The sequence below is a fragment of the Aquarana catesbeiana genome, linkage group LG11 (genome assembly GCF_042186555.1).
Source record: "Aquarana catesbeiana isolate 2022-GZ linkage group LG11, ASM4218655v1, whole genome shotgun sequence".
Taxonomy (NCBI): domain Eukaryota; kingdom Metazoa; phylum Chordata; class Amphibia; order Anura; family Ranidae; genus Aquarana; species Aquarana catesbeiana.
In genome coordinates this window covers 19,583,669-19,605,900 of record NC_133334.1, presented here as the reverse complement: position 1 = coordinate 19,605,900, position 22,232 = coordinate 19,583,669, and the positions used below count along the sequence as shown (strand labels likewise).

The 22,232-nt window shown below is 44.4% G+C and overlaps 1 protein-coding gene across 2 annotated transcripts in view; it reads left to right on the top strand.

Annotated features, from left to right (window-relative positions):
- The window catches only part of NELL1 (neural EGFL like 1), a 1,046,888-nt gene that overhangs the window by 207,991 nt on the left and 816,665 nt on the right, over positions 1–22,232 (top strand). For both annotated transcript variants that reach the window (XM_073604029.1, XM_073604030.1), the window contains exon 4: positions 17,670–17,840. In XM_073604029.1, coding sequence (XP_073460130.1) covers positions 17,670–17,840 — 171 coding nt within the window. The remainder of the gene's footprint in view (positions 1–17,669; positions 17,841–22,232) is intronic.

The window sequence follows — 22,232 nt, the reverse complement described above, 5'->3', positions numbered from 1 at the left end:
GCACTGATCACTGTATTAGTGTCACTGGTCCCCAAAGAAGTGTCAAAAGTGTCAGTTAGTGTCCGACTGTCCGCCCCAGTTCTGCTATAAGTCACTGATCGCCGCCATGACTAGTTTTGTAGACGCTATAACTTTTGAGCAAACCAATCAATATACGCTTATTGGGATTTTTTTTTACCAAAAATATGTAGCAGAATACATATTGGCCTAAATTATTAAAGAAGAATTTTTTTTTGTACATTTTTTTATTGGCTATGTTTTATAGCAGAAAGAAAAAAATATTGTTTTGTTTTTTTTTTTTTTAAATTGGCGGTCTTTTTTTGTTTATAGCACAAAAAATAAATAACGCAGAGGTGATCAAATACCACCTAAAGAAAGCTCTATTTGTGGGAAGAAAAGGGACACAAATGTTGATGTGGGTACAGCGTCGCACGACTGCGCAATTGTCAGTTAAAGTAATGCAGTGCCGTATTGCAAGAAATTGCCCGGTTGGGGGGGGGGGGGTATTCTGGAGTTGAAGTGGTTAAAAGATAAAATGACAAAGTCAGCTTTTGCTACAATGTTCACCTCAATCAAGGCATTTCTCCTACAGTACTTTTTTCTGCCACTAGATGTCCTCGGTCTGATGGCCAGCATCATTCAACCCACTTCCTCTGAGCCCAGGTCACCCTAGTCCAGTGCCGGGTCAAGGTCACCTAGAGCCCAGGGCGAATGTGCCAAACTGCCCCCCCCAAGATGTATGAGCATTATATGTCAGCAAAAATCCCCCCCACCAAAATAAAATTGAGCACTAATCTGCATGCGTACCCCCTAAGCATAAATTCCTCCTCCCAGGACAAATCCCCTCCTGCTGAAGTCCCCCCTCCCTCCACAAATCTCTGACCCCCCCCAACCCCCCTTCCAGCTCAAATCCTCTTTCTCCACAAATCCTCCCTGCACAAATCGACCCCCCCCAAAAAAACACTCCTCTTAGCACAAATCCTCTACCCCTCAAATTACCCCTCCCAGTACAAATCCTCCCCATCCCCCCTCCAAAGCACAAATTACCCCCACCCCCAAATTTCCACTCCTAGTCCAAATACTCCCAATAATTTCTACTAGCACAAATCCCCCCCACCCCTTAAAAAAAATCCCCCCCCCCCAATCACAGCTTCTAGCACCCCCTCCCCTAAATTTTCACTCCTAGAACAATTCATAACCCCTGCCATCCCATGAATTCCCCCTCCCAACACAAATCCTCCATCCCTCAAATTTCCCCTCCCAGTACACATCCTCCCCATCCCCCCTCCCAGCACAAATTCCCCCCACCCCCCCTCCTAGCACCCCCCCCCCCAATTTCCACTCCTAGCCCAAATACTCCCAATCATTTCTACTAGCACAAATCCCCACCCCCCACCCCTCCAAAAAAAAAAAATCCAACCCCCCAATCACAGCTTCTAGCACCCCCTCCCCCAAATTTTCCCTCCTAGAACAATTCATACCTCTGCCATCCCATGGATTTCCCCTCCCAACACAAATCACCCCCCCCCCCAATCTCCTTGTGGCATCCCCTCACCTCTTATAATACCACAGTGCCCAGGGCAGTGGCCCCTCCTGCCCACCCTTTGTCCTGGCCCTGCCCTAGACCCCTCCCACCCACCTGTGACTAGACAGTGAAAGAAAAAAAACAGTGCAGTGATGGTCTCATCACTCTACTCTCTCCTCCTATCAGCATGCTTCTTGTCAGCACAGAAATGGATCTTCTTTTTATTTTACTGAAAGCAGCAGAATCCAAAATATTGAAACCCTTTTTGAAGTGGCGTTAACGGATCCTTTAAGACACTGATACACTAGCCAAAATCCGCGTCCTAGCAGTGGATGTCGGCCGCAGACAGGACGCCGCGCCGCCGCCTGAATTTCAAGCGACACCGTCCATCTATCACGACCTCTTCCATGCATAAGTACGCCATCTAACATATGTCCCCCCCCCCCCCCGCGCCACTTCCAGGGAGCGAGCGCATTCCCGCGCAGCCCGACTCCGGCTAATCCCCGGCGCATCGCATCTGGGATGGCTGCAATATTTAACTTTAATGCGCCGGAGATGGCTTTGGAGACGACACGTAATCACGGGGGAGCAGCTGTGCGCCGGGAGAATGGCTGGCTCGCCTCCGCTCTCTCGCGCACTTCCAGCAAAACGAAGCTGACACTCGCACACCTGTGCGCGTTACTAATGGGCGAGATTGGATGGCGACAATAGGGGGTCCCAGGCTGGATTTACATAAAACGCCGATACAGCCAGAGAAATTTCCGCGTTTTAGACTTGCAAATTCGTGGCAAACAATTGAAGTCACCCTCCCCCATCCCTGTATCATTCTCTGCTTCTTCTTCTTTTTCATTCTTTGTTTAAACCTTTATATTGTGAATCTGTAACAAGAAGGATACAATTCTTTTGAAACGTTTAAAGTATTTGTATTTTAGCTCATTTTCTTTTTTTTTCCATATTAGTAATGAAATCCAATTAAAATGTATAAATAAAATCTCATAGAAGATTATTTACATTAACGTTGTTTCAAAATTCATTTTCAATCTATTTAAACATTTTTAAATTTTTATTTTTTTTTTACAAATAACAATAATATAAGCATATACAGTAAAACCTTGGTTTGAGAGCGTTTTGCAAGACAAGCATCATTTTTCAATACATTTTGTCTTGATATACAAGTAGCGTCATGTCACAACTGAGTATAAAAGAGAAGAAAGGCACCTCTAAGTGTAGCAATATGGTTACATTTAACCACTTAAGGACCGAGCCTCTTTCTGAGATTTGTTGTTTACAAGTTAAAAACAGTTTTTTTTGCTAGAAAATTACTTAGAACCCCCAAACATTATACATTTTTTTTCTAACACCCTAGAGAATAAAATGGCGGTCGTTGCAATACTTTCTGTCACACCGTATTTGCGCAGCGGTCTTACAAGCCCATTTTTTTTTTTTTTTTTAAATACACTATTTTGAATTAAAAAATAAGACAACAGTAAAGTAAGCCCAATTTTATTTTTTTATATTGTGAAAGATAATATTACGCCGAGTAAATTGATACCCAACATGTCACACTTCAAAGTTGCGCCCGCTCGTGGAATGGCGACAAACTTTTACCATTAAAAATCTCCATAGGCGACGTTTATAAAAATTCTACAGGTTGTGTGTTTTGAGTTACAGAGGAGGTCTAGGGCGAGAATTATTTCTCTCGCTCTACCGATCGCGGTGATACCTCACATGTGCGGTTTGAACATCGTTTTCATGTGCGGGCGCTACTCGCGTATGCTTTCACTTCTGCACGCGAGCTCGTCGGGACGCCTTTAAAAAAAAAAATTTCTTATTTATTTTACCTTTTATTTTTTATTTTTACACCGTTTAAAAAAAAAAAAAAAAATGTTGTCACTGTTATTCCTATTACAAGGAATGTAAACATCCCTAGTAATAGAAAAAAAAACATGACAGGACCTCTTAAAGTGGAGTTTCACCCCCCCCCCCCCAAAAAAAAAAACAAAAAACAAATAAAAATTAGTAATGTGCTTAAAAAAAATAAAAAAAAAAAAAACATTTGGAGAAAAAAATTTTTTTACTCACTTCTAAATGCCTGTTGCTAGGGGTTCCCTCGTAGTCTGCCTCCTTCAGCGCCTGGGCTCCTGATGTCACTTCCCTCGGCGCAGGAAGGGAGATCGCCTTTCCACCCTCTCTCTTGTCAATCATCTGGGACATGTGACAGGCTCCAGATGATTGCCCGGCCAGTGACGGTGTGCGGCACAGCTCGCGCATGTGTAGTCACAGCCGGGCAGCCACAGTTAAAATGCCAGCGCCACCGAGCAGAGGGGGGGGGGGAGCGGGGCTTCAATCCCCCGCTTCGCTGGACCCTGGAAACAGGTATGTGTCCGATTAAAAGTCAGCAGCTGCAGTATCTGCAGTATTTGTAGCCGCTGACTTTTATTTTTTTTATTTTTTTTTTTAATGGGAACCCCGCTTTAAATATGAGATCTGGGGGGGTCAAAAAGACATCAGATCTCATATTTACACTAAAATGCAATAAAAAAAAAATGTCAATTAAAAAAATAATTTAAAAAAAGTCCCTTTAAGAGCTATGGGTGGAAGTGACGTTATGACGTCGCTTCCACCCTGCATTGTTATGGAGACGGGTGGGGTCCATCTTCCCCTCACTCGTCTCCATGCCCAGCAAGGGAGAAGATCCGATCGCCTCCGCCGCTGCCGGTGGCTCCGGTAAGCGGCGGAGGGCACCGGAGCGTGGCGGGCCCCTCTCCCGCTGCCTATAAAAGTGATCTCGAGGCGAATCCGCCGCAGAGACCACTTTTATCTTAAACAGGACCGCTCACTGAAGAAGAGGATAACGGGGTTATAGCGTTTAGCTGCTGCCATAACAACGATATCCCTCTTCAAAGTACCGACGTATAACGACGGAGGGCGGTCCGGAAGTGGTTAAACATTTTTAAACATTTTTTTTTTTTTTTTTTTACTTTTTTTTTTTTTTAACAATAATATAAGCACATATCTCCATGTCGCAATATAATATAAGATGGATGGTATGTGTAAGCAAATCGTACATCAGGATATGGAAAAACTGAATATGATGCAGATCAAGCTGTCACCATGATGGGAAGATACTCAATTGAACATAAAAATTTTATGATCATCTTTGGGGGTTATCTGTAGATCGATATACACTATATTGTCAAAAGTATTGGGACGCCTGCCATAGGCGTGCAAAGAGGGTGTGCCACTAATCACTATGTGGTTCACCTTTTCCCCCCCATCAGTGCTACTAGCTTCCCTCCTCTGCTCTCCCCCCCCCCCGGCTGCTGTGGGCATAGCTCCCAACTGTCCCTGATTTGGAGCAATGTCCCTCTGTCCCTCTTTCCTCCTCATGTGTCCCTCATGTTGGTCTGATCTATATAGTTGTATATAAAATGCACTTTCTATCTTTCAAAAAGTGTTTCCCAGCGCTAAACCTTTCATCCAAATTCTAAATTGCTGCATTTGTAAATTTTAAAAGCCAATTGGATTGCGAGCAACGCGGTTAACAAGCGTTTCGCAATACGAGCACTGTATTTTTAAAAATCGTAACTCACGAGTGTTGTCTCGCAAAACGAGCACGATTCAGGTCAAAGCGCGTGCAGTACCACATTTGGCCTGAGGTGGGGGGGAGGCGCCGGAGCCGAGCGGCGCCGTTCGGAAATGCACGGAAAGGCCCAAGGTCAGGGAGTCTTTCCGAGGTTTGCCGAGGTCAGCCGAGGTGTCCTCGGGCCTTTCAGGCCATTTCCGTGGCTCTCCAGCACCCCTCCCCACCTCTGGCCGCATGCAGTATTGCATGCCATTAAAGTCAATGTGGAACTAATTATTTTTGTTTCTATTGACTTCTATGGGGAAACTCACTTTGATATGCATTACGAGCATTCTCCTGGAACGGATTATGCTCGTAATCCGAGGTTCCACTGTATAAAGAAATAGTAATGGTAAAAAAAAAAAAAAAGCTCTTGTGGATTTGATTAACCTTTTGTTTTGGTTAATTCTTCTTTAAGAGGGTGTGGCCGGGAGCGTGTCCTATGTCTACATACGTTTGCTAGTAGGTGTCCCTCATACCCAACTCAAAATGTTGGGAGGTATGGCTGTGGGGGATGTTTCAGAATGGAGAGTGGGGAGAACGGGTTAATCAATATGTCATTTAGCTGCCCCCTCCTTTTCTAAATGAACACACTCACCCGCTGTGTTCATTTATAACTGAAGCGTAGTAAACTGCTCAGCACAGAGCACTTCCCATTCATACACTGTCCAGTGCATCAGAGGCTGTAGAGAAAGGTGTGTGTGTTCGAGATTTGGGGTACACACCCTAATACAATAGGCTGACGCCAACCTCTGATGCCTGCCTTTACACACACATGAACTTTAATGGCATCCCAGTCTTAAGCCTCGTACACACGATCGGATTTTCGGCAGGGGATTGTGTGATGACAGAAATCCGACCGTTAGTACGCTCCATCAGACAATTGTTGGCCAATTTTCCACCAACAAATGTTGGATGACAGGCTAGTACATTTTCGGTGGACAGCGGTCTGCTGTCCAATTTTCAGATGGTCAGTACACAAGTCCGTCACACAAAAGTCCAAAGGACAAACGCATGCTCGGAATCAATGCTCACCAAATACAACATTAGCAGAAGGTGCCCAAAAGGGTGGCGCTCCAGAGCTGAAATTCCACGTAGTACCTCACTACGTTCGTGTTCGTTGGCCAACAATTGTGTACCGTTTGTATGCGAGACAAAATCCAGGCACAGGCCCTTCAGACAAAAGTCTGGCGCTTTGTCTGCCGAAAATCCGATCGAGTGTACGAGGCTTAAGTCCGTAGGGTTCAATATTGAGTTGGACCTCCCTTTGCAGCTATAACAGCTTCAATTCTTCTGGGAAGGCCGTCCACAAGGTTTAGGAGTGTGTCTATGGGAATGTTTGATCATTCTTCCAGAAGCGCCTTTGTGAGGTCAGGCATTGATGGTGGACGAGAAGGCCTGGCTCACAGTCTCCACTCTAATTCATCCCAAAGGTGTTCTATCAGGTTGAGGTCAGACCAGTCAAGTTCCTCCACCCCAAACTCGCTCATCCATGTCTTGGACCTTGCTTTGTTCACTGGTGCGCAGTCATGTTGGAACAGGAAGGGGCCGTCCCCAAACTGTTCCCACAAAGTTGGGAGCATGAAATTGTCCAAAATGTCTTGGTATGCTGACGCCTTAAGAGTTCCCTTCACTGGAACTTAGGGGGTCCAAGCACAACCCCTGAAAAACAACCCCCACACCAGGCCAGAAAAGGGGGGAACAAGCGAGCGCCCCCTCCCTGTTCCGAACCATACCAGGCCACCTGCACTTAACATGGGGGGGGGGGGGCAGCTTGCCAAGGAAAGGGGGGGGGCAGGTACTTGAAGGGCCATCAACTCAACTCATCTCACCCTGTAGGTGTAGGAGGCTCAGGAGTGGGATTGGGCCACAGGCTGGCTTCTAATTTGGATATAAACACATGATGTAATGTCCAATTATTTTAGTGTTTTGCTCTGAATTGCATCATCCTGTTTGTTTATCAAAATTTTTACAGAAGTGCTTTTGAAAACATATTCACAGGAAGTTTTGTGTATTTTTTTTGGACGGCGTTTTTGTTTTCCAAACGTACGCGTTGTTTTTCTCTTTTATCGTTGGCGTCTGCCGTATGCCGGGGAAAGAAGACTAATCCCAGCCAAGATTTCCAGCTTGATAAATAATTGTTTTTGAGCTGAAGATCTTAAACCGGCCAGGATGTAAAAATTTGACACGCGGATCAAAGACACCAGCCAGTCTCATGTCTTTCCTCGTCCGTCGGGTCGGTCCGGCGGGTTATCTTTCAATCCCTCTTTTTTTTTTGTGATAGTCATCTCCATCCTCCGGAATCGCAAGGAGCCTCTCGCTTAATCTTCAGATCGCGCGTAATAGAAAACGGCTGAATCCGTTACAAGGAAGATCGGGAGATAAAGGAGATATTGTTATACAAGATTTGTATTATGTAAATATGTTCTGGAAAAGTTCCTTCCTGTGGATACAAGCAAAGCAGGAAAATGATTGTGTTACATTGTTGCAATCTTATCTGGTTGTTTTCAGTAGATCTGGGTGAATGGGTCAGTGGGGTTCAAGCTTTGCAGAACTGCTGGGACTCGGGAGAATGTGATACTGCAAAACATTTCTAAGCTGCTGTATTTTTTTCTTACTTTTAAAGTAGAGCTAAACCCCAAAACAAAAATATAATATGTAAAACATGTAAAGAACTAAAGAACTGCATAAGTTCTATATAATACTAGTATTGATAACATCATCCACTTGAAGATCAAGCCTTTCCTGACACTTTTTGTTTACAAGTTTAAATCAGTATTTTCTTGCTAGAAAATTACTTGTAACCCCGAAACATTATTTACTCATTTTTTAGCAAAGACCCTAGGGAATAAAATGGCGATTATTGCAATTTTTTTAATTTAGCTTTGTTCCACACTGCTGTGACCTGTATTTTGGATGACACTTTATTGAATAAAGGCAAATATTTTTGGAGTGCGGCTGTCCAGGATTTCTTTGATGTCTAACTGCTACAGCATTGCCAGCACCTGGACTTCTAGGCTGAAGGAGATGCCTTTTACTTTAATCTGACCCACCTGGAGCCGTGATACTCTCTCTCTTCTCAGAATTTGTGCAGCGTTTTTTCAAACACAATTTTTTGTTTAAAAAATACACTTTAGGCTAGGTTCACACTGCTGCAGTGCGAATTTAGCGCGATTTTGATCCGATTGCGTTGCGAATTTGCATTGCGAATTCTTTGTGTCTTCTTGCGATTCTACAGCAAATTTTGCAATCTATGGAGCTGAATTCGCATCGCACACGGATCAAACTCAGACAGGACCCTTTTTTTACGCAGGTTAAATTCGCAACGCATTGATGTGAACAGCACTCATGGAAAATGACTTGCGAATTTGAGCGATCGCAGCGGCTCAAATTCGCAATAAAATTCATAGCAGTGTGAACCTAGCCTCAATGAATTTAAAAACACCAAAACACACACACATATATAAACTCTTCCAGTCTGGGTGTCAGGATGGGGATGACTCCTCTGGTCTGGGTGTCAGGATGGGGATGACTCCTCTGGTCTGGGTGTCAGGATGGGGATGACTCCTCTGGTCTGGGTGTCAGGATAGGGATGACTCCTCTGGTCTGGGTGTCAGGATGGGGATGACTCCTCTGGTCTGGGTGTCAGGATGGGGATGACTCCTCTGGTCTGGGTGTCAGGATGGGGATGACTCCTCTGGTCTGGGTGTCAGGATGGGGATGACTCCTCTGGTCTGGGTGTCAGGATGGGGATGACTCCTCTGGTCTTGGTGTCAGGATGGGGATGACTCCTCTGGTCTTGGTGTCAGGATGGGGATGACTCCTCTGGTTTGGGTGTCAGGATGGGAATGACTCCTCTGGTCTGGGTGTCAGGATGGGGATGACTCCTCTGGTTTGGGTGTCAGGATGGGGATGACTCCTCTGGTGTGGGTGTCAGAATGTCGATGACTCCTCTGGTCTGGGTGTCAGGATGGGGATGATTCCTCTGGTCTGGGTGTCAGGATGGGGGTGACTCCTCTGGTCTGGGTGTCAGGATGGGGGTGACTCCTCTGGTCTGGGTGTCAGGATGGGGATGACTCCTCTGGTCTGGGTGTCAGGATGGGGATGATTCCTCTGGTCTGGGTGTCAGGATGGGGATGACTCCTCTGGTCTGGGTGTCAGGATGGGGGTGACTCCTCTGGTCTGGGTGTCAGGATGGGGGTGGCTCCTCTGGTCTGGGTGTCAGGATGGGGATGACTCCTCTGGTCTGGGTGTCAGGATGGGGATGACTCCTCTGGTCTGGGTGTCAGGATGGGGATGACTCCTCTGGTCTGGGTGTCAGGATGGGGATGACTCCTCTGGTCTGGGTGTCAGGATAGGGATGACTCCTCTGGTCTGGGTGTCAGGATGGGGATGACTCCTCTGGTCTGGGTGTCAGGATGGGGATGACTGGTCTCAGGGCTCAGTGTGGATGAAGCCCGGGGACACCACACCACACATACAGGGGGGACAGAAAGTATTCAGACCTCCTTAAATTTTTCACTCTTTGTTATATTGCAGCCATTTGCTAAAACCATTTAATTAAATGTTTTTCCTCATTAATGTACTAATGTACATTAATAAGGAAAACATACCGCCAAGACAACAAAGGAGTGGCTCAAGAAGAAGCACATTAAGGTCATGGAGTGGCCAAGCCAGTCTCCAGACCTTAATCCTGTAGAAAATGTATCGATGGAGCTGAAACTTTGAGTTGCCAAGCAACAGCCAAGAAACGGTAAGGATTTAGAGAAGATCTGTAAAGAAGAGTGGACCAAAATCCCTCCTGAGATGTGTGCAAACCTGGTCACCAACTACAAGAAACGTCTGACCTCTGTGCTCACCAACAAGGGTTTCTCCACAAACTACTAAGTCGTGTTTTGCTTGGGGATCAAATACTTTTTTTACTCACTGAACTGCAACTTAATTTAGAACATCTGTGTCATGTGTGTTTTTCTGGAACTTTGGTGGATATTCTGTCTCTATCATATAAAATACACCTATGATAAAAAATTATAGACCCTTCATTTCTTGGTAAGTGGGGCAAATTTACACAATCTGCAGGGGATCAAATCATTACTTTCACCACTGTATGTGTGATAATCAGGGGCTTACAAATGGTTCACCAATTAGTGTATCTCTTACATGAAAATGTTTCTATTTGGCTGGAGTTTCCTTTTACATAACATAAGCCCTTAGTGTAGTCCTGTGGGAATGGGAGTCACATTTTCTTTCCCTCAAAAATAGAACTCCCCTCAAAGTAATTCATCCTCGTTTTTTTGGTGTATGAGATTCCTCGGGTCTCATCAGTCTCTGGAAGACAACAGGGGAAAACGTCAGGTTTAATTTCAGGAAACCGTCTTGGGAGAAGTGAGAAATTCGTGGTGACAGTGGTCAGATGATTGTACGGGATGACAATCAGAGTCCGCCTAATAACATTCATTTACCGTCTGGAATGGAATCATGTGTATGTCGCGTCTCGTGTCTTCCCGGAGCTGGCTGAGGCTGATTTATCCTGAACAGACGTGTTCCTGCAATGGGTGCGCATCCCTTCCCGCCACAGGTCAGAAAGCATGTTGTTGCTAGACATGTGCGGTTCGTTTCGTTCCGAATTAAAATTCGGACGGATTTTCGTTCTTCGATATTTCAAAATTGCAATAGTACCGAATTTAAACCAATCCAAAATGACTAAAAAAAAAAATAATTCAGACGAAATTCAAATCGTTTTCGAATGCTTTTCGAATTCAAATCATATTCGAAAAGTTTACGAATAGTTTTCAAATTCAAAAAGTTTTTGGATTCGAATAGCTTTTTCAATTTCCTAATAGAACAAAATAGAATAGAAAATAAAAGGACAGAATAAGAAACGAATAGACTAGAATAACATAGAAAGAATATAACCATCTTCTGAAATTCAAATTTCAAATAGAATAAATTTGAATACATAAGAAAAGAATAGAATATAAAAAAAAATTGAATAGACTATAATAGAATAGAAAATAATAGAATTTAAAAAACAATAGAATAGAAAGAATATAACCATTTCCCAAAATTCAAATAGAATAAATTCAAATTTCAATAGAATAGAAAAGAATAGATTAGAATAGTCACCTTTTTTTGTCCAAAACTCCAACTTTTACGTTCCTTTCGCTTATCACAAGCCCAACATTCGGTCTTTCTCTTACTCTCTCACCTTTGGATTAAAGTCAATGACTCTACAAGTCTGCAAGAACAAACTCCTAAAATGATACATTGTACAGCAACTGCATGTACAATGTATGTGATGGGTAGGTGAGCACCAACCAGGAGGATTGGGGAAATAACTTTTTCTGCCATGACCACCAATGCGAGGGGAAGCCAATTGGGGTGGTGGGGGAGGGGTTAACTTTCACTGTCACTAACCACTAATGCCCCGTACACACGGTCGGATTTTCCGATGGAAAATGTCCGATCGGAGCGTGTTGTCGGAAATTCCGACCGTGTGTGGGCTCCATCGGACATTTTCCATCGGATTTTCCGACACACAAAGTTTGAGAGCAGGCTATAAAATTTTCCGACAACAAAATCCGTTGTTGGAAATTCCGATCGTGTGTACACAAATCCGACGGACAAAGTGCCACGCATGCTCAGAATAAATAAAGAGATGAAAGCTATTGGCCACTGCCCCATTTATAGTCCCGACGTACGTGTTTTACGTCACCGCGTTCAGAACGATCGGATTTTCCGACAACTTTGTGTGACCGTGTGTATGCAAGACAAGTTTGAGCCAACATCCATCGGAAAAAATCCTAGGATTTTGTTGTCGGAATGTCCGATCAATGTCCGACCGTGTGTACGGGGCATTAGGCAGGGTGAGTGGTGATAAGGGTTACATTTCAATGTCGGTAACTACCAATATGGTTGTTGGGGGATTGGGGGTTAACTTTCACTGCCACTGGCAGGTTAAACTGCACTGCCATGACCACAGGGGAAGGGGAGGAGGGGGGGGTTACATTTTACTGCCAGAGACTACTAAGAAGGGGGGTTAATAGTACTGACACCAATGCTGGGGGTTATTATTGCATCCACTGACACCATAGTTGGAGGTTATTATTGTGTCCACTAACACCAATGCTGGGGGTTATTGTTGCCTCTACTGACACCAATGCTGGGGGTTATTATTGCATCCACTGACACCATAGTTGGAGGTTATTATTGTGTCCACTAACACCAATGCTGGGGGTTATTGTTGCCTCTACTGACACCAATGTTGGAGGTTATTATTGTGTCCACTGACACCAATGTTGGGGGTTATTGTTGCATCCACTGACACCAATGTTGGAGGTTATTATTTTGTCCACTGACACCAATGTTGGGGGTTATTGTTGCCTCCACTGACACCAATGTTGGGGGTTATTGTACTCTAACTTCTGAGGTTTGCATTGCAATACCACCCAAAAAATGTAGCAGGACCAAAATGTTTGGGTGTTGAGGTGTGAAAATTGGGTCAGTAACTCAGGAGCAGATGCAGATAAGAGGTAACAGAGACAGCACTGATCCTGGGTACTGATCCAGCTTAAATAACCCATTTGGCAGCTTTATCTGTCACAGCATGTGCGGCATTCTTGCGCATATTGGTGTGTATGCATGTGCATGGATGCGCGTGCACATTAGCGCGCGGTAACGCGCCCCTTCTTAGAGAGGTTTAGGAAACAGAGAATTGTCTGCGGGTATCATTCTGTCTCCTGACAGAGCTTTCCTGACACGATCCCTTTTTTCCATGTCAGAGAGTTGCTGTTGCATGCTTATCATGTACAGCAGGGGTCTCCAAACTTTCTAACCCGATAGACAGTTTACTGTCCTTCAGGCTTTAGGGGGGCCGGACTGTCATTGGGAGAAATTGTGCCCCATTATTGGTATCATTGGGCCCCATTGTTGGTGGCAATGGGAGGAACTGTGCCCCTTCATTGGTGTGATTGGGCCCCATTGGTGGGTGTCATTGGGAGGAATTGTGTCCCTTCATTGGTGTCGTTGGGTCCCACTGTTGGTGTCATTGGGAGTAACTGTGCCCCTTCAATGGTGTAATTGAGCCCCATTGTTGATGTCAATGGAAGGAACTGTGCCCCATCATTGGGGTCATTGAGACCCATTGTTGGTGTCAATGGGAGGAACTGTGCCCCATCATTGGTGTCATTGAGACCCATTGTTGGTGTCAATGGGAGGAACTGTGCCCCATTGTTGATGTCATTGGTAGGAATTGTGCCCTTCATTGATGTCAGTGAATAAAACAGCACCCCAAGGGCTGGATAAAAGCAAGCAAAGGGCCGCATCCGGTCCCCAGGCCGCAGTTTGGAGATCACTAATATACAGTATAGAACAATCACGCCACTACCTGCCTGAAGTTTGCATGTTCTCCCTGTGCCTGCGTGGGTTTCCTCCGGGTACTCCGGTTTCCTCCCACACTCCAAAGACATGCTGGGAGGTTAATTGGATCCTGTCTAAATTGTCCCTAGTATGTATGAATGTGAGTTAGGGACCTTAGATTGTAAGCTCCTTGAGGGTAGGGACCGATGTGACTGTACAATGTATATGTAAAGCGCTGCGTAAATTGACGGCGCTATATAAGTACCTTAAATAAATAAATAAATAAACAATCAAGGTGTCACATTGGAAGTCGCAGGTCGCCTCTGATTGCACCAAATCCTTGATGAATTCCGGAATACCTCTGTGATTTGTAAAAACGTCATTGAATCAAATATTATTCCCTATATATATATGAAACCATACGGCGGGATCTGCCGCCACTCAGGTTCCTCGCCATGTCCCGGCGCAGTGTTCACCACCGGAGCTGTTTCCCAGGTTTGCGGCGGTTGCATCGCGGTCACAGCTGTGCAGTGAATTCGTGTTTTTTGCCGGGCAAGGCGGTAAAATGTCATAGGGACGCATAGAAGCTTGTGAGCAGTAAGTTCGCCCGACACTTTGATGGATGCCGGCGACATTTGTGCCGGCGCGCCTCGGGGAAATCACTTGTAAATTATTGGCTAACAAAGACCGTCTGTACGACTCCGACTCTTGGCCGGGTTGTGCAAAAATGAAACACGTCCTGGAAGAAGCAGATAAACCATTTAAATTCTGCGGCGGGGAATTGTGAGGCCGCGCCGCAGCCGGAACATCGTGTTGTATTCCTAACGAGAGCGCCGCAAGTGGAAATCAAAAAGGCTTTCATTTCATTATTTGCCCTTTTACTTTATTATTTGATATTATTCAGAGTTAAAAGACTTTCCTTTTGTTGAATATGGCAACCCCTGGTCACATGATCGGTGCCGGCGGATTGATCGTGTCGTTTTCATTGAAGATTTAAATGCAGGTAGAGCTACCTTAGATCTGATCTCCGGCCTTCCCTTCGGTCTTGCACAGGTGTACCGGCTCTAGACATGTGCAATTAGTTTCATTCCGAATTTGTTTTTTAACGAATTTCGACAAATTCCGAATTAACGAAAATCCATTTACCGATTTTTTCCGAATGTTCGTAAATGAAAAAATTTGTAAATTCGAATATTCGTAAATTCAAAAATTCAAAAATCCATAAATTCAAAAATTTGTAAATTTGAATATTCGTAAATTCATAAATTTGTAAATTCAAAAATTCTAAAATTTGTAAATTCAAAAATTCGTAAATTTGTAAATTCGTAAATTAAAAAATTTGTAAATTCCAAAATTCTAAAATTCGTAAATTTGAATATTCGTAAATTAGTAAATTCAAAAATTCAAAAATTAGTAAAATCGGAATTCGAAAATCTGAAATAGTAACTAACTAATAATAACTTGACTATTACTAACTATTATAGGTATTGGAATTTTCCTTTCAAATTTGGCTGTTAGTGAACGTAATGAATACGAATTCATCCGAAGTTACGAATAATGGATGCCGTATCTAATCAAATGGAACGTAACAAATTAATAATAATAAACAACAATAATAATGAAAACTTTTTATTGTTATTATTATTTTTTAATTCATTCCGTTCCATCTGTTTAGGTGTTTCGTTATTTTGGATAATTCGTAGGGGGATCTACTGTTGGGGGGAGGGTCTATTGTTGTTGGCTGCTAGAGGGTCTATTAATGCTGTCTGCTCGGAGATCTATTGTTGCTGATGGGAGGTAATATTGTTCCTGGGGTGGACCTGTTTTTGCTAGGGGGTATTTTGTTGCAGGGCATCTCTTGTTGCTGAGGGTCTCTGTTGGTGGGGGGGATCAATTGTTGATGGCTGTAGGAGATCTTTTTCACTGCTTTTCCTATTATCAATAACAAATTCCATATAACTTACTTAACACCACAGAATTATATTTGGATCTGTTTTCTCTTAAAGAGGCAGCACTGGGAGGTGGGTAGGGGGTGGAGCCAAGGGAAAGTGCTCAGAGGTGAGTAAGGGGGTGGAGGAGGCGAAAAAAAAAAGCCCCATCTTTAACACTTAAGTTTTGAAAGGATGAGAGCACCACACCAGCTTGTATAGTCCTTTGAAAGAGTTTATTTTGCAACAGCCTACGCGTTTCAGGGGGCTCAGCACTCCCCCTTCATCAGGGCTTAAATAGATAGAATATGTAGGTGTCTGTATTGGAAAAGCCCCAGAAATTAGTTGGCTGTTGCAAAATAAAATCTTTTAAAGGACACGCTGGTGTGATGCTCTCATCCTTTCAAATCCCCCTCCCCCCACGCAGTTGCCGGTGAGCAGCCTCTAGGACCGCAAACCAACCAACATGCTATAATGCATCTCCATAAGGTTCAGCACTCCTACATGACAAAGATTGTAGGTACCTTTAATCCTAAGGTAGGCCTTACTTGGCTCAAATCTCAGCCTGTTCAGTAGGAACTGGACGGAATTCAAACCGTGTATGAGCAGGCTGAATATACCAAGTTGATTGATCGATCGATCAACTTGGGGACAACCAGCATACAGGGTTTTACCTATGATCAGTGCTGAGGCAAGGTCATCCAGTGCCTGGGGAAAATATGCCAAACTGCACCCCCCTTCCCTTGGGGTTAGGGTCAGGGCGCCCCATCCCTGCAATCAACCACTGTGCCCAGGGCAGCCGCCCCTCCTGCCCACCCCTTGTCCCGGCCCTGCCTACGATTATCGCTAGCGGCTGCTATAGCTGCTAGCAATAATCACTGCCTGGAGAAGACCCCCGCCCCCCTGCCTGGAGAAGACCACACCCCGGCAGGAGGTATTCCACTGTCAGAACTGTCTGTGTTGATGGGGGGAATCAAGCAATTTTTTTTCCTGAACCCGTTGTTGCAGGAAAGAAAGTTGCTCCATGTATGGCCAGCCTAAGGCGAGCTATAGATGATGACTCCATTTTCTTTTCTGCTACCACTTGATTCCTCCATCAACACAGTCATTGTTGATCAGGGAATCCCCCCTGCAAGCGCTATTGTGTTCTTCCACTGGGGGAGGGGGTGAGGGGAACCGTCCCTGCTGGGAGAACGCAGTGATTATTGCTAGCTGCTATACCCACTGTGTCAGAAACCATGAAATCAGACCGAGACAGAAGTACAGTTAAATCACACTTGTTTAATAATAAAAGTAAAAAGAACAAACGTAGTCAAAACATAGCCAAAGTTCAGTAACCGGAACGGATAGTCAGCCAGGCCAGAAGTCAGGGATCAATGTAGTGGAACAGCAAGCAGGATCTGGAGCCAGAAGGGATGTCAGCAAAGCAAGTCTTTAACAGGATCGCAGGAGATAGTTTCTGTGATGTTGACCAAGGCGAAGGCAGAGCTCCTCTGGACTGGACGGCTTAAGTAGGCAGGACTGATGAGCAGGATATCATCAACAGCTGAGTTACTGTGGAGAGATAGGAGCTGGCAATTAGCCGACAGCTGAGCGGCCAGCTCTGTGAAGGAAGGGCTGAGCCCAGCCCTGACACACCGGCAACAAATGCATGTAAAAGTCTGACATGCTGGTTGTACCCAAGTTGATCCATCAATCAGCCTTCCTATAGAAGGTTGGAATCTTGGCCGGTCTCTGCTGAACCGGACGAGATTCGAACCATCTATGGCCGGATTTAGTCTTAGGATGTATCTAATTGCCTTGGGGAGGATCAGGAAAGTTTTTTCACCTATTCGCAGTGCATTGTCCATTCTTTATAAGAGTTTTCTGCCTTCCTCTGGATTAGCTGTGGGTACCGAGTTCTATTCTTTTTTTTCTTTATATCGGTTGAACTCAATGGACTTTGTTCCAATGTAACAATGTAACGGTATTTGTCTATATCCGTATCTCTGGTTCTATCCACCTGTCACTCCTCCTGTCTCTTTTGTGTCGAAATGGAAAAATACGACCCCTCTCCTTGCTTCTTCTTGTAGAATCTCTTGTTTCTTGTCCATGTCCATCCTTCAAGATAATGCGTCCACCTCCTGAGAGCAGATGGCTTCATCTTATCTTTCCATCCTCCCACCTTGGTGCACTTCTCGCTTTTCCTGGACAGGCCCGGCTCTCTGACTCATCCTTTTCTCTTGTCTTGCAGCTTCTTTGAACTGGAGAGCAGCGGTTTAAGGGATGAAATCAGATACCACTACAGATATAATGGAAAGTCGAGGACAGAAGCTTTCCCCTACCGTCTGGCGGATGGACAGTGGCACAAAGTGGCTTTGACGGTCAGCGCCTCTCATATCTTGCTTCACGTCGACTGCAACAAGTAAGTTACTGGGTTTCTGGTTGTCGGTGTTGTAGATTTAAGATATAAATGAGTTTTTCTGTTTTTTGTTGAAATTTCAAAAATTACAGATTTGACTAACCAAGCCAAGATTCCATGGAACCCTAAAGTTCCTCCAGAGGTTGCTTGGGGTTCCTTGAGGAATGAATGCCTCTAGGATAAGTAACCACTAGCAATGGACTTTGCCTATTCTATTAAACATGAAATAGAACTAAAACTTTTAAGTTTTCTGCTAAAAAAACGTAAAAGTTGTTTTTCATTTTGGATAGCGTAAGGGAATGTTATACCTCCTTTCCCTTTTTTTTTGTCATCTGTTCCCTTTGGGGAGATTTCCCTTTACTTCCTGTCCCATAACCAAACAGGAGGTGAGAAGAAATCCCACTAAAGCAGGGGTCTCAAACTGGCGGCCCTCCAGCTGTTGCGAAACTACAAGTCCCATCATGCCTCTGCCTGTGGGAGTCATGCTTGTAACTGTCAGCCTTGCAATGCCTCATGGGACTTGTAGTTTTGCAACTGTTATGCTCCGTACACACGGTCGGACATTCCGACGTAAAATGTGCGATTGGAGCTTGTTGTCGGAAATTCCGACTGTGTGTAGGCTCCATCAGACAGTTTCCATAGGAGTAGTAGTAGTCCCTACTCTACCAACTCCCAACTGAGCGCCAGGGCTTTAAATAGGCTCTGCCTGACCCAAGATGGCTGACAGAGTCCAACAGCCAGCGGCATCCTTTTGGATGTTTCCTCAGTGACCCAGGAAACTATAGAGAAGCTGTGTTTCTCTTGCCTTCCTCTCCAACTGCAGTGCCACTGCAGAAGAGCGCCACCTGCAGTGGAAAAGGTAGACTGCACCTGCTTACAGGTCGGGAAAAGGTAAAAGCACGGTTCATCCACGGGGTTCCCAGCCACTAGTGTGAACAAGCCCTAACTCACTGATATAAATACTTTGCACTGTATTGCTAAAAACAGTGCAGGTAATGTGGACTAATCTCTGGTCATATGGACATTCATTATTGTGATTTTTTTATGCACTTTTTGATACATTTCACTTTGTGATTTCTACATTTTATGTCTAATTTTGTCAGCAGTGCAGCACTTTGTTCTATAGATACCACAGCCGTCGATATCTAATGCGTCGTGCGGCGTGCTCGCCGCTTTGGTACATTTTCACTCATTAGCGTGGTTATATTTTATATTTTGTAAGCGCTCATGAGAAGGACCAACCTAACCCTCCTGTCTCAAATTGTATCATAACGGTACTATTACCCAGGATATTGCAAAGCAGGGGTCTCAAACTGGCGGCCCTCCAGCTGTTGCGAAACTACAAGTCCCATCATGCCTCTGCCTGTGGGAGTCATGCTTGTGACTGTCAGCCTTGCAATGCCTCATGGGACTTGTAGTTTTTCAACTGTTATGCCCCGTACACACGGTCGGACATTCCAACGTAAAATGTGCGATCGGAGCTTGTTGTCGGAAATTCCGACCGTGTGTAGGCTCCATCAGACAGTTTCCATAGGAATTTCCGTCGCACAAAATTTGAGATCTGGTTCTCAAATTTTCCAACAACAAAATCTGTTCACGCAAATTCCGATCGTGTGTACAAAATTCCGACGCACAAAGTGCCACGCATGCTTGGAATCAAGCAGAAGAGCAGCACTGGCTATTGAACTTCATTTTTCTCGGCTCGTCATACGTGTTGTACGTCACCGCGTTCTTGGCGATCAGAATTTCCGACCAACTTTGTTTGACCGTGTGTCTGCAAGACAAGTTTGAGCCAACAGCCAAAGGAAAATAATCCATGGATTTTGTTGTCGGAATGTCCGATCGTGTGTACAGAGGACCGCCAGTTTGAGACCCCTGGGCTAAAGTGAGAACATTTCTGGTTGTCACCAAAACGAAAGTCCCCATAGGAAGATTTCCCCTTTACTACCATTCTGGGGACAACCCAAAATGTGTAATTTTCTTACACTTCCATAAAAAAGACAAATAGAGAGGGTGACTCTCCCTAACAGGGGACACTGGTGACAAGAAAAACCTGGCAGGGGTTCTAATCCTTTTCCACTCCATCCAAAACGGAATAAAAAAAGTTTTGTCTTTAGTTATACTTTAAATACATTTTGGCCGGAGTAAGGTTTGAAATATGAACAACTGAATACAAAGCTGGAGACGTATGTGAATTGTTTTACCTGCTAAATTCTATTTTGTAAATCTGTGCAGCCAATCTTGTTATTAAGGCACCCCTGCCAGACCCTACAGGTGTGTGACCTGACCTTCCTTCACTGTGGTTACAGTATATAGCGTGGTCAGTAACTCGCCCCCAGCCTTCTGGCCGAGCAGTGATGGAGCATCCCTCCTACTTACTGAAAGAGTATCACTACTACTTTACTAAAAGAGAATTAATACTACTTACTGAAAGAGTATCACTACTACCTACTCTTTTAGTAAAGTAGTATTGACACTCTTTCAGTAAGTAGTAATGATACTTTTCCAGTAATTAAGAGGAATACTCCTTTAGTAAAGTAGTAATGATACTCTTTTAGTATCACTACTACTTAACCTCCCTGGCGGTTTTCCCGAGTGTGGCTCGGGGTTCAATTTCAGCACCATTAGCGATAACCCCGAGCCACATTCGGGATTGCATTGCAGGATCCTGGTGCGGTTTACTTACCTTGCCCCCAGGATCCTGCAATGTCCCCCGCGGTGTCTGCGGGCTCTGTCCTCCGCCCGAAGCCTCTGTGTGCCGGGCTCCGTTCTCTGCGAGCGTCGCAACGCGCTGGGGCGGAGCCTGGCCACAAATTCAAAAAATTTAAAAATCATAATACATACACTACAGTGTAATCTTACAGCTTACATTACTGTATGACATCATTTCACATCCCTTTTGTCCCCAGTGCTTTGTCCAATGCCCTGCATGCAGTTTTATATGATATATACTGTTCTTTCTGCCTGGAAACTGGAGATTGGGCACGGCAACCAAAAAGTGTCCCTTTACATCAAAAGTGGCTTTAGACCAGCTAGAAAACAGCGATAGTAAATTAGAACACTTACAATTGGGCGATAGTGAATCATGGGGAAATTCATTTTATTATTATTATATTATTCTTTTATATAATTATTTATATTTATTTATTATATTATAATTTATGATTTTGTGTTTCAAACTTCATCATACCCGGGATATCTACTAGACTCTTGTTTGGACAGATTTAAGTGTGTTATTGATAAGAATTACAGGCCTACAATAGAAAACGCCAAATTTCTATGCAAAATAATTGTACCGCTTTGAGACGCAAAAATCTGACGTAATCGTACCGCCAGGGAGGCTACTGAAAGAATATCACTACAATTTACTGAAAGAGCATCACGACTACTTACTGAAATAGTATCATTACTACTACTAATACTAATGCTGCGTACACACGAGCGGACTTCACGGCAGACTTTGCTCAGCGGACTTTTCGACAGACTTTACGACGGACTTTCTGAATGAACGGACTTGCCTACACACAATCCACCAAAGTCCGTCGAATTCGTACGTGATGACGTACGACCGGACTAAAACAAGGAAGCTCATAGCCAGTAGCCAATAGCTGCCCTAGCGTGGCTTTTTGTCCGTTGAACTAGCATACAGACGAGCGGACTTTTCGACCGGACTCGATTTCGACGGATTAATTTAAAACATGTTTCAAATCTAAGTCCGTCCAACTTTTGAGAAAACAAAGTCTGCTGGAGCCCACACATGATCGAATTGTCCGACCAAATCCCATCCGCCGGGCAAAGTCTGCCGTAAAGTCCGCTCGTGTGTACGCGGCATAAGAGTATTATTTGTGGACCTTGCACAAAGCAAGGTCCATAAAGACATGGATGAGCGAGTTTGGGGTGGAGGAACTTGACTGGCCTGCACAGAGTCCTGACCTCATCCCAATAGAACACCTTTGAGATGAATTAGAGCAGAGACTGCGAGCCAGGCCTTCTCATCCAACATCAGTGCCTGACCTCACAGATGCGCTTCTGGAAGAATGGTCAAACATTCCCATAGGCACACTCCTAAACCTTGTGGACAGCCTTCCCAGAAGAGTTGAAGCTCTTATAGCTGCAAAGGGTGGGCCAACCCAATATTGAACCCTACGGACTAAGACTGGGATGCCATTAAAGTTCATGTGCGTGTAAAGGTGTCCCAAGACTTTTGGTAATATAGTGTATATAAAAAAAAGGGCAGACTCGATGGACCACTTGGTCTTTTTTCTGCATTCAATCTTCTACTTACTGTGCACTCCTCTTCTGTCAGCAAGCTCCCAGTGTTACTTCAGAGTGTCCTATTTGACCATTTATGAATTATAGAGTACAGAGCTGTATTGTCCTTGTGTTGGCAGCTTC